General features: G+C 44.8%; 1 protein-coding gene across 1 annotated transcript in view; it reads left to right on the top strand.

Moving 5' to 3' along the window:
• Nucleotides 1–7,006: 7,006 nt before the first annotated feature.
• Nucleotides 7,007–16,715, top strand: part of PRDM1 (PR/SET domain 1) — a 32,790-nt gene continuing 23,081 nt past the window's right edge. Inside the window, exon 1 of the mRNA XM_033056523.2 lies at nt 7,007–7,085. Within this exon, the coding sequence (XP_032912414.1) occupies nt 7,080–7,085 (6 nt within the window). The 5' untranslated portion in view covers nt 7,007–7,079. The remainder of the gene's footprint in view (nt 7,086–16,715) is intronic.

The following is a 16,715-nucleotide window of genomic DNA, read 5'->3' as shown; positions in this document are numbered from 1 at the left end:
AATTAAAACCTTCAGAAACAACTGGGCATCGGTTTTCTTCGACAGCACAAAAGCCACCGTGCCAACATTTAGAACTGCAACACATCAACCACTCTTATAGCTCATACTTTATTCTCTGCATCAAAGCTCTGGTGGGGGGGAGTAAAAACAGAGAGTGAGAGAGCGAAAGAGTCAAGCTCTTCAGAGCCTCTAATGACGCGTGCCAAACACGTGGAAGGTAAATCCCCTAATTCAGTCTATTCTTTCAGCATTCCCTGGCGGGCAGCCAAGCTAAATATTTCTGCTGGATAAAAAATGCACCCTCCTATGCAGCACTTTCTTAACAGGATGGCTCTCCAGCTTTAGCGGAGGGGGCTTCTCTGGGGGAAAGCCAACATGTGTGTTCTCTTATCTATTTATTTATTTTATTAAAAAGGGGCTTTATGGGCTGTGATTGGATTAACTTAGTGAACCCTGGAGGAAGAGGAAAAACAAATTGGGAAGCTGGTTTAGCACCCCCACCTTTTTGTCATCTTCTTTTGGGATTTCCTGGCTGGCTGCCACCTTGAGCCTGTTGAATGTTCTTTAGATCAATCAATTAAAAAGGCTTTAATATTTGGGTGATTGGAACGCAACATATGGGCTGCTGGTGCGGATGTCATGTGGTGCGTGGAGTTAATTGAAATGATTAATAGAGGTGTTAGTTTCTTCAAGACTAATTGAAGAAAGAATATAATTGGAAGCATAGACTAACCATTATTGTTGACTTTTTTTAACATATTGCGTCCCTTAAACACTTGTACATGTTTATAAACATGCAGATGGCCTTTGTTTAGATGTCTTCGATGTGGTGATTTGCAAAATCACATCAACTTTGCAAAAGTCAAATTTATTTTTATGTAAATTAATGAGAAAAAAAATCCCTGTGCCTTGCCTGCTTTCAGTAGCCAGTATGTACACTGAATTTCTGGTACCTGTTTGTCTTTACTTCCTTGCCAGACTTAAACCAATTGCTTCATGCTCTTCATTATCTGTGGGGTCAGAGCATCCATCCACAGAAACTGATCAGGAGCTTCTGAAGGTCTGTTAGTGCCCTCTTCTCTCTGCACAGTGAGTTGTAATAGTACAGTGCAAATGTGCCAGGTATTTCAGGGAATAGCATCACTATTGTACTGCCCCACACCTTGTCAGCCTGGCCATATTTCAAAGGGATAAATATATAAAGGATTGTCAGCAGCCTGGATTTGACAGTGAGAAAGAAATGTCAAATCAGAGAAATTCAGAAGATTTAACTGAGATCAGCTCTTTTGGCCTCTTCACCTTCTTTAAGAATAATAACTTTTTTTTCCGGAGTAGTAGCCTGGGAATTTTTATTAAAATTTCTAAGCTATTGTGAAATCCAAAATGAAAGCAATGAACTGGCTGCAGAGGACATCTGGCAGCAAGGAGAGGGTATGAAGGATGTGTCTCTAAAAGTCATCCTGCTGCACAGGCCAGCTCTCAGGGTAGAAATGGGGAAACAGAAAACACGAAAATCTGGTCTGTAGTCAGTAAGCACAAGCTGGCTGCCCGAGCACTGCACGAGGAGGAGCAGCATGCGTCCTGCTTGCTGCTGGGCTGTGGTTACAAGTGCTGCAGCAAACCTTCAGATGAGGATTTTTTAAAACTGAAGGCAATGCTTAAATGACTTATGAATCTGCCAGAGGGCAAGCGTTCACTTGTGGAAGAAGAAAATCAGGAGAAATGGCAATGAAGCGTTGATCTGAAAGGTAAGTCAGTTTGGATTTAGGACAGATAAATGGATGTGCATTTTTTTCACACCAATCTTCTTTTTTGCCAGCTTTTTCTAATAGGGGAAATACTTGTGCATAATATTAATGTTCTGGAAAAGAACTGTCTTCCTGGAAAGGCATACATATTTTCTCTATTTGTTTTCCTTTGCACATGTGGTGTAGCTTATGCATTTGTGTATCTTTTCCAGTAGTCAGAAAGTTTATTCTGCAGCCCAGAATAAACTGAGCAGTGAAGTGATAGATAAGTTTAGAGGGGGTTTGTTGTTGGCTTAGAAGAAAAGAGTATAGGATGGTTTTAATATTTCAGAGTCTTCCCACACAGATTTCCAGTGATGCTTTGAAGGCAACTGTGTGTCTGCAAAGACTTTGAGCCTCCCCGGAAGATGTGGCCTGTCTTGCGTACAGATCTGAGCAAAGCGTTTGTAGAAAGGAAGTGGCTGTCCTGTACTGGGGGCTGAGAGGAAGGGAAGACATTAGGTCTGATTGCAAGCTTCCCTTACTCCCCGTTGCCTGATTTGTGTGCACGTAGTGCTTATAGTTTTAAATGAGAGGGATATGCTGAGACAGACTGGTGCAAACTTATTCTTTCAAAAAAAATTTCTATTATTATTATTTGGCGATGAGATTACTCATTCAAGGATCTGGTTTTACTATAGCAAGCTACTGCAATTACATAGTCACTTGTTAACTTTTCTAATCTTAACAGTGATGAAAATTAGGAGTCTCAGCATTCCATTGCCTGCTTTGCCCATTAGGATTTAGTACAAGAAAAGAATAAAATTGTATAAACTTACTGGAATAGAAGCATCCTCTCTGTCTCTGTCAAACCTTGCCATATTGCATAAGTAATAAAATTCTAGTGCATAGAGCTGGGTCACTGAAAGAGGAACAGCAGAGCGAGGAAAAAGGGTTAAATCTATGCTCATGCTTTGTATGTGGCTTGTGTCTGATGGCGCTATTCTCATTCTTATACAAAGGAGAGTTTTCAATAACACGCCCCTAAAATAAATCTCGGGGAACTATATCTAGTACCCTGCTAGCATCACCAATTGCTAAGATAGACAGACAATTTGCATTAGGAGATCTCACTTTAAGGTTCTCATAAATTTACCAAAATCTTGATGTATGCCTCAGGTGTTTGTTGCATTTTCTTTTCCTATGGATGCATTTCCCCCAAAATCTATTCTGTCATTTCCAAGAATTTGGCTAATTACAGAAATTGTATTGTTAACATTAGGAGTGTGATGACTTTTCTGTTGAAAAGCAATCTCCACCATGACAGCCCCCAGTTTTTGGAGCAAAGTTGGAATGACAGGTTCAGGGCAGCATATGTGGCAGGGGAGGGTAGTGACTGTCATTGTCTGGGATGCTCAAATGCCATCCCCTTTTTTGGGAGCCCTTCCCAGCTCATGGATCTCCATGTGTGCTTCATTTGCATTGGGTCTCTGCCTGAGCAAGACCAGAACACACTCTGGTAGTGTCCCCACTTCTATCTCTGACTCCCACACCTAGGAGAATTGCTTTTGAGATAGAAGCCAGCCTAGAGGATTGGCAGAGCAGCCCTCCCAGGAGCTGCCAGAGGGCATCACAGCTCCCTTCAATGGGCAAACACTCTTGGGTCTAGAATGGAACACCAGAACTGAGAGCAGAAGAGTTCATGTTCATGAGCATGTTCAGCACGTGCTCATTGCAAACCATCCTGAGGCCAGAGAGTCATCAGAAGGAACTGTTTTTAAAAGCCTGTGGACGAGACCTGAACCTGGATGGGATTAGGAAGGAGAAGAGACTATGCCTGGAGATCAGCAGTGTCAGGGAAGAGGGAAACTGAGAGTAAGGTTAGTACAGGACCAGGGGATTTATCTTTATGGGTTATTGTAGACAAAGACGAGCAAGCTTGGTGTAAAAAGCGGGCGGGATGTAAGCCAGCTCTGATACAAAAGCTGCCTGACTGCATTAGCACAGCGCTAAGCCCAAGCTAATATATCCGGCTTCTCACCAGGGCTTATTAGCTCGGGCTCAGTGCCATACTAACATAGTCACAGGAGTTCCAGTTGGCCTGACACCATGTCTGCTCAACGTGTGAGCTGAGCTCAGGGCTACGTGCCTGCACAGGAGCTCCAGGAGATGCCTGCAGACTGGACTGCACCACACAGATGAGGAGGCTGTGGAGGCCAGCCCTGCTGGTCAGGAGGAAGGGGCACATGGGGATGGAGAGCAGGTCGTGTTGCCTAAATTAGGCAGGAAAGAAGCACAGCACAGATGAGGAACCAGGAGGGACTGAAACTGAGTTGATGAGAAGACTTGGCACACAGGAGCCTGGGTGTGGGAGTGGTACATGTGAGCAACTGGAAAGGGAAACTACAACAGGGGTCAGGAGGAACAAGCTGGGGACTTGCTGGGCAAGGAAACCAATCAGAAGTCTGAGTCAAGCACTGGAAGAGGAAGAACAAACTCCACACCACACCTGGCATGAAACCAAGATGCCTGAAAGCAGTCATTCCTCTGTTGCCAGCCTGTCACCTGATGAAACCCATCCACACAAGTGTCCTATCCCTTACAATGCTTGTGCCAACCTTGCCAAAGGCAACCAGATGGTTGCTCTGAGCCAGTGCTCTGCCAGTGTCCCTGTCGAGGTCTGCCTGTGGCAGATCAGAATACCTCAGCTCTGCTCTTGATCTGTTTAGGCATCAGAGTAGTGCCAGGTCAAGACATCTCTGCTTTTTCTATTTGCAGTTTCAAATATCAGCATAAAAGCTGTAGAAAAACCTTACTAAAATTGCAAATTCAAGTCCTCCAGAGTTTAAGGTTGTTTGCCTAACTCCAATTTGATCCTCTTATGCATTATGATACAGTCTTTAATTACTCATTTAATTACTGTTAACTGGCTACTTGTCTCATTCAGGCATAAGACAAGCTTGCTAGGGGAGATGAATTGGGGTGGTGTAATAAAATGTTATCTTTAAGACACCTCTTCCCGCCATCTCATTTGCTGCGGCACAAGGAAGGAAGATGGCCACAGTAGGAAAAAGTGTTGCTCCCCTCAGAGTGGGTGAGCTCTGCCCTGAAGAACTATGGGTTATTCCTACCTGTGATTTGGAATAAGATTCAGGCCAGTTCACCTCAGCAAAGCTTTTTGAAGGTGGGCAATAATTTCTATATCTTCCTGGGTGCCTGATGTGAAGCCCCGCAATACACAGAGGCATCATGGATGCCAGGAAGAAAAATGCTTTGAACATATAAAATAATGCACTGTGCTGAGTAAATCAGCTGCTCTGCATCCCAAAAGTAATGTATGCTTTTGATGTTAATGTCATTGTGTCTCCATACCCCTTCTGCAGAGTGAGAATAGCAATAATACCTTCATCAACATATGGGGGAGGTATTGTGAAAATCAGATTAGTCATTATTTGATGTTTGTGAAGCGTTCAAGTGCTGCTGTTCTGATGAGCAAAGTGGAAAAATACAAGACAAAATTGGTTGTCTTCATTTGAATCTGTGGTTAAAGTAAGGTACTGGGCCCTTCAAGGAGAAAGGAGAGAGAAAAAAATCTGGAAAAAATGGCTCTTCTAGTCAGCACTCTTCTTGTTAAACACCGAATGAGGTGGAGAAAAAGATGATGCACCTATGCCAAGACTGCAGAACTGAGTTTCTGTACACAGTCTTAGATCTCCTGACATCTCCTACCTATTGAAAGAATGCCTGAGTTTGCACCATAATAGGTCTCCATTTACTGATGTTTTGGAGTGTTTGTCTCACTGCAAAGCTTGGGGTTTTTTATGTGAGTCTGTTGTCTTGCAAATCTGATGGTTGGCTGTAGGTTTTTACAGAACTTTGACTCAGCTTCAGGGAAGGAGGAATGAAGAAGCAGAAGAGTGAACTTCTGGAACCCTCCTTTCCCTGGGTTTGAGCAATCTGTGCTGTTATGAAACCTTTTGAAATCTCATTTGCTGATGTCTTTCTGACCCCCCAAATTATTCTTGTGTAAATGTTGACACCCAGCAGAGATGAAATCATTGACTTGGGAAAACATAACTAGCTTATCAGAAACTGCACTATTCCAACAATATACTAGCAACACAAGCCTTCTTTTTTTTCTTTCTTTTTTCTTTCTTTTTTGTCTTTTTTTTCTTAATTGTTTGTGGTTAGATGGCAGATGGTATTGTGAATCAGTCTGTATGTAACTGAGGGAACAGAATGGTTTTTTCGGTTCACATGAACCCAAATCCCTGTCACATATCAAACCAGTTTTATTTTTGGGTCTTTTGTGTGCCTATGATTTTTGTGTGTTTACTCATTTCATTTTGATAGTTTTAATTGCAAACTCACAGAGTGTATAAGCAGAACAAGAACTAAATATGTTTTCCAGCACAATTCAGGCTGTCTGTAAATTTTCTCTGCGTGTAGTACCCATAGCTCACTGAAATCAAAGAACATCAAAGTTTCTCCACTGACCACCTGAAATCAGTTAGTCCTCAATTGGTTCTTTTTATGATTCTGACACTAAAGTTATGTGATTTGCTTGCTGAAGGAAAGTGATTTAAAAGTGGACAGACAAACCATCAGAGAAACGTTGAGGCTTCGGTCTCCTGTATCATACACCAGGCAGGGCAAAAGGAACAACTGCAATCTGTTTATTTGTGAACAACTGTAAAGCCAGAAGAAGCATCTAAACTTGATTTAACCTGGATGTTTAGGATCACAAAGTAGCTCCATAAAGAAAAACCTTTCTAAGGAGTTTGCTGTGCATAGGAGAATGGAGCTGCCCTCTAGCAAACTAGGGGAAAAAAAATCAAAATAGTCTTGTTGGTTCAAAAGCATTAATTTTGAGTTCTGCTGTTCAGATGTGAGTTTTGGTATTTTATGTTTTAAATTAAAGGCGTGGCTGAATGTTCATTATCCCTATGATAAAAGCAGCAGAAATAGGTGCAAAATGGCCCTTGTGCAATGCTGTAATTTACCTTTATTTTAAACTGGCTTACACATCTTAATACATTATGACAATCAGAATTATCAGGCCACCAGGCGGAGAGGAGTTTGTTTTGTTAATTGCTCTTGTTAAGCCTAATTACAGAACGGGGTGGAGTGGATGTGAGGGGAGGGAGGAATCTGCTAGCAAGAGGAAATTCTAAAATCCTCAGAGCAGTTCCAGGCAGTGTGTGTTGGGGAGCAAGAGTGCGGGTGTGGTGTGGAGTGCGTGAGCATGCGTGTGTGTGTGAGTGAGTGTGAGAGCGAATGACAGACTTTCCATATGGACTAAAATCCTGAGATGCATAAGCTGGAGGTGGGGAACCTGTGCTGTGTGGACACATGAAGGTACAGCTGAACAAAGAACTGTGCTGTAGTTTTCTTTATGAACTCGCTCCTTTTTTTTGGAAGGGGATGGGGGGAGGGAGATGCAGATTGCTTACTTTGCTGTTAATCTTTGAGGTCTGTATTAGACTGAGTGTTAAAATGGTTCGCTGATATGCTGTACTATTCTTTGATATTACAGGTAGCCAGGTAGCTGTGGGTTGGTCTCCTAAAGCCCTTTGAAATGTTTTCCTTCTCCCCAGTGATTGTAGCAGAGATGTGCCATGCACAGACTGGGTTATTTGTTTGTACTTTCCGATGGAAAGCATACATCCAAAGAGCCCTTGTGCCCTGCATTATTCCAGTTTGTTTATGTGCCCCACATTACGCTGTTGGCGAATTACTGTGCCTGACCCGCATTGTCAGCCCCCTGCATTGCCTCGGGAGCCTCCGGCACAGAAGTTTCTGATAAGGCAGTTTTGAACAAGCCAGACGCCAAGTGAATGATTCTGTAACAAATCTGTTCTCCTCTCCGGGGTATGTTACCTGACTTGTTTGCTGCCAAGGTGGTTTTATTGGTTTGGCTACTGGGTGGAGGGAGGAGACTGGAACAGCACACGAGTCACACTTTTGTTTTGCTTAATTATAATGTACACTTTTAATAAAACCTTTTAGTGCCGTGAATTAAATGTCATTGCAATCCTGCACAAGAAGAAAAATGCTACTGCTGTTGCAGCTGACAGCTGAGTGGTTAGATGGCCAGCGTGAGTCTGGGGCTCAGAAGCCTTTTCTTTGCTGGCTAGAGATACTGCTGGGTAAATGTGTTTACTTTTTCCTTAGTATTTATACTAGTTAATGTGTCGCACTAGATAAATCTACTTCCTGAGTCCATCTTTCAGCTTGCTCTCTTCCCTCCCAATTGACAAATGGTTTGAGTTTGACACCGTTTTATCAGTTGAGCCCCCGCTGGGTGCTGCATGCCTGCTTGTTTCTGCTTTATCGTGAAAAGTGAATTATCTGCTATATTTTGCTACCATCTAACTAGCAGTTGGCAGGCTTTTCTATATGAACTGATTTAGATTTCAGCAAGGGGAGGCTGTTGTCTTTCTCTGCAAAGCCGTGTTGTTGCTCTCCAGGAAAACAAAAGATCCTGGAGCTTTCTGCACCACAATCTGCTGCTGTCCCACTTTCAAGGAGGTGTTTTGTTTGTTGCGGCAGCTTCCTATCTTAAAATGATAAATTGGGCGGACATGTGTGCTGTTTTAAACCGCTGTCTCCAGGGCTTTGTGTTCACTTAGGATAAAATACATTATTTTGTGGTAGGCTCTGGTGTGTGATTTAAACTTGGTTTAAAGATTACAGCGCAAAAGGGAAAGCATCAACATCTTCAGCAGTGGTAGTTTGATGAGGAATAGCTGTCAGAAGAAGAACTCTACTGACTTAACCTCAAGTGGGTTGCAAATGCATTAGGGATTCATTAATATTAATAGTAGAATAGACATTTCCTGCTTTCGTTTGACATCTTCCAAGCTCTCTTTTTTTTTTTTTTTTTTTTTTTTTTTAAGAGCAACTTGAAGTGCAGTTTTAACACTTATTCAAGTTACTACAAGGATGATAAGCTAAAGTTAAACAGAAGGAGACCTCTGAGTGTGTGGGGTTGGTCTCTAGGAGTCCTGGAATTTGGTGCTGTGCTTTAAAGAAAGATTGTGGCAAACTTGGGTGAGACTTTCAGGGCAGTTTGCAAAATGGTGTGGCTGCAACCAGAATAAACTGTTACTGAAAGAAATTATTCTATGAGGGTGACAGGAAGGTCACTTTCAAAATTACATGCAGAGGGTAATAACTGTATATTTCTAAGGTGGGCACAATAGTGGCTTTTTCATGAGTTCAGGGGTGAAAAACAAAATTCAAACCCTTCTTGAGTCTCCAAATACTCGTGAGGTTGGCTGAACAGTTTGGTTTGACAAATAAATAGACACAAAGTAATTTTTACTTGCTTTCAATCTTCTAAATCCTGTGATGCATATTTTCATGTTTCTGCTCTGTCACCAGCAGGCTTCCAAGATTTATTCAATGGGGGGGGGGGGGGGCGGAAAGGAAATTTGACAAAACCACCAAATATCTTTGGGACATAAAATATACCCAAGAATTTTATTAGAATCAGGAGGGAACATGTAATTGCAATGATAATTTTTCAGTATCCTGCATATCACAATTTTAACCACTGAGCCCTTTAAGTAAGAAAACTTGTGGCAGTGGAATGAAGCAGGGGCTTGCTTTCTATAGAAAACACAGCTAAGAGTCACAGTTTGTAAAATATCAAAAGAAAGCAGGTAAGCCCCCACAAAGCACCTGGTCTGGCAAGTCTAGTGATGCGGCAGCTACAAATGCAGAAGTGCACATGAGTTGGCAGCTCTTACTGATAGGGCAATTTGAATTGTCAGTGTGCGTCTGCTCTACTTGTTGAGCCTAATGAAAAGTACAGTTTAATCACTGGTGTGCCAAATTGACCATGATTAGCTGTTATTGCAGATTAGTGCATTGTCTGGGGCTCCAGAATTATTGATCCGGGTGCTGTGCTCTGGTGTTTTCTGTGCCCTCTATCGTAACCTCTTCTTAATGCTTAGGGCAGAGAAGCAGGGAAGGAGAGTAGGAGGGAAGAAGTCCAGATGGGAAGAAAACAGGTCCTGAAAAGACCACATAGGAACTAGGTCAGGTACTCTGGAGATTAAAGAAGCATGCTTCATCCCTGGACGCAGGAGGCAGGGACAAGTAGCATACAATTACGAGGAATTAGAACGGCAACAAGTAGTGCAGATTTATCAGCTTTAATTGTCTATTGTCAGGACAGAGCCCTTCTTGTAGATCAGGCGCTGCCAATGCTTTAATACCTCTAATGGACTCTCTATTGTGGGATTATCTCTCCTAAGGACAATGTATTTCTTAAAACTAGTTGTTTTGGGAGAGGGAGGGAAAAAAAAAAAAAAAGAGAGAAGAAGTAGCTGCAGCCCTCAGTTGTTTTGGTTTTTTTCCCCCCACTCTGGTTTGTCACATTTTGCAGGAAGTAGCTAAGAGCCCAGTGTTGCTCTTCTGTCAGCAGCACTATTCCTTCAGGGGAACTGATAGATACCTATTGAACATTAACCCCCTTTGCTCCACCTTCCCCAACGAGCTCCTCCAGAAACAATAGCTGGTTGATAAAGAGCAGATAAGCAAGGACACCCGGCTTAAGAATCTCTCTGCTATCTTTATTTTAAAAGCTTTCCTGGGTTTTGCAAAGTAAACATTACAACATTTAAAGAAGGATAAGGTGTCAACTATTTAATGAGAAGTTGTGTTTAATAGCAGAGGAATTCTTCCCTCCCCCAGCCAACACACAGGTATGAAAAGACTGTTATTTCACCACCCTGGGGTAGGAGAGGTGCAGAAATGACAACTGTACTCTTAGAAGCTTAAAAAGTGGTCCTATAGACCAACCCTTCCAGATTCCCTAATCAACTTTAAACATGCAGTCACTATTTTGAATCCTTTGGTCCTCAGTGCACAGTAGTCACATTGCTGGATCTGTGATAATCTGTGGGTAAATATTTTCATTTCCACCACATGCACTTTGTCATGGTGTGTAGCTGTTGTTTTTGTTAATCTGTTTTGAAATGTGCTCTGTGGCCAGCTCTTTGTCTGAGAAAAGTGGCATAGTTCCACCCATGGATCTTGCCCTCCTTGTGCTGTGTTCATCAGCTCCAGGAGACTGGGCAGCCCATAGAGTGTGTGACATTAAAACTGAATTGTGCAGGAGCACAGTCTGAAGTTTGACCATTGTTCATATCGCTGTGTCTTACCAGGCAGGCTGAGAATACCCCAAAAGGTGTCATGACTGCCAAGCTGGGAGGAGACCTGAAAGTTGAAACAATACAATTTATTCTGAGGTGACTTTGTGATTTCAGCTTGTTGTGAGCTTGTTAGGGGGTCTGATATCTGAAGTGTTCACAAAAGTGAGCCTTCTAATACATGCATACCATCTTATCCCTCCTCCATGACAATCTGGAAATCAGCCTATTTAAAATGAAAATTTTCCAAAGCACACTCTTTTTTTCAGTCCTCTTGTCACCAGTAAGGTTGGAAAGTAGTTAAAGTAGTTGGAATGGGTTGGCCAGCTGTCATTCATTTTTCCTCAAACTCGGTTAAAATTGACAGAATATTCAAAACTCCAGGGCTGGGGCATAAAAGGTTGAATTTGTACTCAGATTTTCTTGTCCAGTATAAACTTGTGTTGTTAGAAACACACAAAGACAATAAAAGTGTTCTTGTAGAGAATTATGACTGTCATCCCTACCTCTCCCAAGACCACCATTGCTCAGAAGTGCAATGGGAAGGCTGATGGTAGCCAAGAAGGGAACATCTGTGGTCCACCTTCTCACAAAGCCTTCTTGCCCTCCTGAAGCAGGCCCAGACAATTTCAGCTCCTTCTCCTCAAACTCAAGCCTCAACAAGAGGAAAAGGCTGAAGCTTAGTTCTTGCTTCTGCGTGCTGTGAGAGTGTTTTTATTCCATTGGAGGAGAATTGTTTTAGCTTATTAATACATCATCTGAGCAGTATTTTAATAAGGCCTAGTGGGAAACAAGAAGGGATATGGTATTTTAGTTTGACTGCTTTTTTCTCTTTTTAAGGAAAATTTCTTGAGAGGATAAAACAACAGAAACCAAAAGTGATGCTAAGGCTTGCAGTAGGCAGTAGCTGAGAGTGCGGCCAAAAGATCTGCTCTTGGTATTGCACAGCCGAGACAAAAATAAACGTTTGGCATTTGCAAGTGCTACGAGGCAATGACCAGGGTGCTCTGTAATTAAAGGCAGTCCCTGAAAGCTGCATGTGTTAATTCAAAAGCCTCCTGGCTATAGCACACACCACCCCAAATGCCCTTGCAAAAAGCTTCTTGTAGATTCAAGTGCAATTTTAATTTCTCTCCTTGTAGGCAATACCAGCTGAAGTTGTCTAGGGCATACAAAGCCTCTGAGATCATATCTGAAGCCCATGGGCAGGTTTTGCAAAGGTCAAGCCAGTCTGAAGAAGAAGACTGCTTCTCTTTTGCAGTAAAGTGTAACTTTTCCTGTTGCACAGTCACTAAAGTGTTCTGGGTCTCTCCCTTGAATCTCACAGCAACCATGTTTTCAAAAATGTGGCCCCAAAACATGAGTGCATATCAGAACTTGAAAGCAAGTTCTTCTTAGAGTTTGATTTCTCAGTTGGCTTTTAAGAGATGTGCAGTCGTGCAACTACATCATGTACCTTCTCCAATAATGACCACAACTGGTCCCCAAATGTTTACCAGCACAAGGATGCCTACATGCAGGAAGTGGGAAATGGGGGTGGGTCTGGTAGTTACTCTTGATGTGGTCAATCTGCCACTGACCTTGTTTGGGGAAGGGGAGGATGTGAAAATGAGACTCTCCTTTAATCTCTTGTGTGCATTTTATCTCCCCTCCAACTTTTTAAAGAAATTTCATCTATTAGAGTCAGCTCCCTTCCCTTCTTCTTCCCCTTACAATTACAGCAGGCACAGGGAGAACAGCAGCAGTGGCAGCTGAGGCTGAGTTGCACAGGCTTGTTGTTGAGCTGAAGTGGTGATAGCATCAAAGGAAATGGATGGGGATTTCTGAGATCAGAGCTGTTAGGGCCATTCATGATTTGTTGCCAGGCTGAAAGCTGCTGCAGGGAGCACTGCCTGAGAAATGCTGATTAATACAGTAATTGAGGTTTTCTATGAGCGAGAAGGAAAAAAAATTAAAATATGACTAAAAATGTTCTTTTTGAAATGAGCAACATTTTGAGATTGCACATTCCAGACAATAGCAGCTACTGGTACAAAAGATTTCTATAAAAGAGCAGAAAACTTCTGGTTGAACATGGCATCTTTTTATGTTTCTCTCTTAAGGAGGAAGGTCAGAAGGTCAGTCTATATATTTCTCTAATGGCAGAGTTTCCTCTGTGATTCTTACTTTAGTACACATTCTTAACAATTTGTTTCTGTCTCTTTTTCTTGATAAACTTAGTTTTATTCCAGATCAGGCACTGTTAGGCTGGATCTGCACATCAGCAAAACCCCTTCTGCACTAAGGTACTTCTGGGCTCAGCTTCACTGAGACACCTGGAGCTAATTTTGGGATAGCCTCAGAGTGTGCCACAGAGTTATTTGAAGTCTATAGGCTTCTTAGGCTGTACTCACCTCCCCAGGCTCCAGGGATAGAGCTGCACTGACCTGGGATACTGGCATCCTCTTGATGAATATTTCACTTCGTCTGATGTGATCTAATCTAATCTCTGCTTCCTCTTGTTTTCCAGCCCAAAAGCATTCTCAGTTCCTTGAAAAGCAGATTTGCTTTTTTCCTCTGCTCCCCTTCACATTAAGAAGCTCAGTCCCTGAAGGAAAAACATCAACCCTTTCTTTTGGTCCCCCCCACCCACTGCCCCCCCCGCCCCCCACCCCCCCTCCTTTTTTTGTTTTACTTGCAAGCTAACAGGGAAGTGAAAAGCTCTGAAACAGCTGCCTCTCGGAGTGAGACTATTTTTCGGTAAAATAATCACCTTCAGTATGACTACATTGTTTTTCTGTTCTATGCAGTGTGACTCAGCATCAGTTAATTAACCCAATCAAGTAGGCCGGATTTCTCTCCTTTAATGAATGGTTCTACCTACTTCAGAGCCTTCCTAGACCTCATTTTGGATGTGCCTTTGGATATCCAATTACATTTATATCCTTCAGCCCCAGTGCTCGGGCCACCTCTCCTGTGGAATTACGCTGTGGTGGCAGTTAAGCCAGGACACTCACTTGCCAGCAGTTGCCCTACTTAGGTCTGCTGCCACGAGCCTGCCGCGTTAGCGCACACGGAAGGTCTTTACACAGATATGCTATTCTCAGCATCGCAGGCCCAAAATGGCAAGTAATCCTTTCCACAAGTCTTTTTATCAGTGGGAGGAGGAGCAGGTTAAGGGAAAGGGGTTTGTGTACGCCAGTCAGAGAGACAGACAGGCACACGATTGCATGATTGCATAAACCTGCTCCCCGCCCCCCCACTTTTCTCCCTTTTTCCTGTGAAGAAATGTGCAACACCGAGATCACCCGAGAATATGAGTGCATGTGTGTTTAGAAGAAGAATGTGAAACTATCTGCCACGTAAAGTGCCAGGCCAGTGACGAGAAATATGCTTGCAGATGTGTGAGAAAGAAAAGTAGTAGAGTTGCCTCACAGTGAAGCAGCTAGCATTAGCATTGGGCTGTGGATGGCTATAAATGGAATTGTGCATCACCGTGCCTCTGAGCCCGAGGACGGCTTGGTGAAGAGACAGGACCACTGAAGGAAGTAAGGCATCTGGCTGTTTTGTAATGAGAAGCAGGAATGCTCTTAATAATAAACAAACAGGACATTGTATGCCATCATCACAGGATGTCCTTCCTTCAGCCAGCATGCTGACTTGGATCGGAGGAAAAAAAAATTGGGTGCCGGGATCTGCTGATTGCTCTACCAACCCTCCCTTCAACCAGTAGTGCGTTCCTGGATGGCCGCTCGCACGTTGCCCCGTGCGAGATCCGTGCTCGTTTTGCTACCGCGCCGCGAAAGGGGCATCGGGTTTGGAAACCCGTGCGGCGTGCCGTGTCCTGCTGCTGTGAGCTTCCCTGCTGTTTCCAAGGGAAAGGGGGAAGGTTTTGTTTAAGGGAAGAAAGAGAAATGTTTTTCCCGGCTCCTTTTACAGGCGCCGACTAGAGACTCGGGAAAAGGGATAATATCAAAACTCTCAAACTCTCAAATTTGTCATCTCAAGTAAAGTATTGTAATTGTTGAGGTTTGGGAGCAAGCACTTTGAATCGAGTTTTAATCAGTAAACTGGTAAATTATTTTTTAGTTGGTATTTTTCATGAAGTTCTACCAAGTCAAACTGCGCAAGAACGAAAGCGGGCACGTGTTAAACTCCGGAGCTTAAAAATAGCACGGAAAACAGATTTCTAGTAAAAGCTGCCTCAGGTGCGCTCTCCGCGAAGCGCTGCCGTGCCCGCCCGCCCGGAGGATCCAGGCAGCGCCGCGGCTCTCCCAGCTGACGCACGGGGACGAAAGGAAGGGGGGAAAAAATAAAATAATAACAGTGATGTACAAAACCCAACGCGGGTGGGCTGGGCGGGGCAGGGTCCGCAGGTAGGGCCCCACCTCCCGCGCTGTGAGAGGGGCCGGCGGAGGGAGGGAGGGGCCGGTGCGTGAGCGCGGGCGGGCGGGCGAGCGGCGGGCGGGCCGGGGCGAGCGGAGCGCCAGGCTGTGGCAGGCGGCCCCCCAGCGTTCCCCAGCGGCAAGAGCAGCAGCACCTGTGACAGCCGGGGGAGGGAGGAGCGGGAGGGGAGCGGCGGCTGGAGGTGTGAGTCAGTCTCCCGGGGACCCGGCCGCTGGAAGGAAGGAGAAATGTTTACTCTGTAGAAATGAGCCAGGTTTGCCGCCGCCGGTGGGCTTCGCTGTGGAAACGCGCGCGGACTCTGCCCCGGTAAGGAGCGCGATGCCGTCCCCTCTTTCAGCCCCGTCTCCACCTCCCCGGCTCTTGCTTCTCGCCCGTCCGGCGCCCGCGGGACGGAGCAAAAGTTTCCTCGTCGCCTCTCCCGGATCGGGAGCGCTCCTCTGCTCGGCATTAACCCTTTCGCTCCGCCGCGCAGCTGTCACACCCCCGGCCCGAGTTTCGCTGCTCGTCCCCTCTCTCCCTTGAACGCCGAGGGTCCGGCACTGCCGCCCTGCTCGCCCCGAGCGCGGCCAGGACGGCGCACGGGGCCGCTCCGGAGGCGCGGCAGCCCCGGGGAGCTGCGCGTTGCCGCGACCCCGCCTCAGCCTCGCCGGGATGTGCCTCCGGGACGGCCGGACCCGGGGGGCCCCGGGGGTCTCCCCCGGACCCACAGCCAGTCAGCCCCTAACCTCTTTCTCGGAAGATCGTGCGCTTTCAGTCTTCGTGTTTCGTTTTTCCCGGAGGAGGGGTGTGAATTTCATAGTAGCTGAGTATCCAAAAAGGAAAACTGAAGGGATTTTACGCCGGATTGAGCGTCATTCTCAACTACTGGCGTAGGCACAGATTTTGGTTCCTCGTGAGCCTTATGGAAAGAGCCTGACCCTAATACATGTTCGAGGACAGGTTTGATAACAGCGCTCCTGTCCTGAACAGACAGAGGGACTGAAGGACTTGCTGGAACTGTCCTGCTAGGCTCATATCCACTGCTTTGGGATATTAAATCTAGGAGGTACCATCAAATTCAAAAGCGATAGAATAACTTTTCAAAACATTATTTATTTTATTTATTTCCCCTGCTCCTTTTCTGGTTTGACCCCCAGGAACGTGTTTCAGTGCTTTGTGCAGGGCTGCTGCTTCTGTAGTGATGCTGGCAGGATGTCGGCTTTCTCAGCCTTCCATGCCAAAGGATGAGGGGACGTCAGGAGGAGGCGGGGGGGCCAGGTTGTTTTGAAAGTTGTTTGTGTGTTGAAAGCCGGTGGGAAAGTTCAGGCTTCCCCATTTGGAAGAGGCAAGGCTGGGTTCCGCTCTTCCAACATGCGCTTTCCATTTTTAGCTTCATTCAGACGCAGACAGCAGTTCCTTTCCTCTTCCTCTCCTTGTTTGTGTGACACTTTTCTGAGGAAGC

This window comes from Catharus ustulatus, chromosome 3 (assembly GCF_009819885.2).
Source record: "Catharus ustulatus isolate bCatUst1 chromosome 3, bCatUst1.pri.v2, whole genome shotgun sequence".
Lineage (NCBI taxonomy): Eukaryota > Metazoa > Chordata > Aves > Passeriformes > Turdidae > Catharus > Catharus ustulatus.
This window is presented reverse-complemented; position numbering and strand designations above follow the sequence as displayed.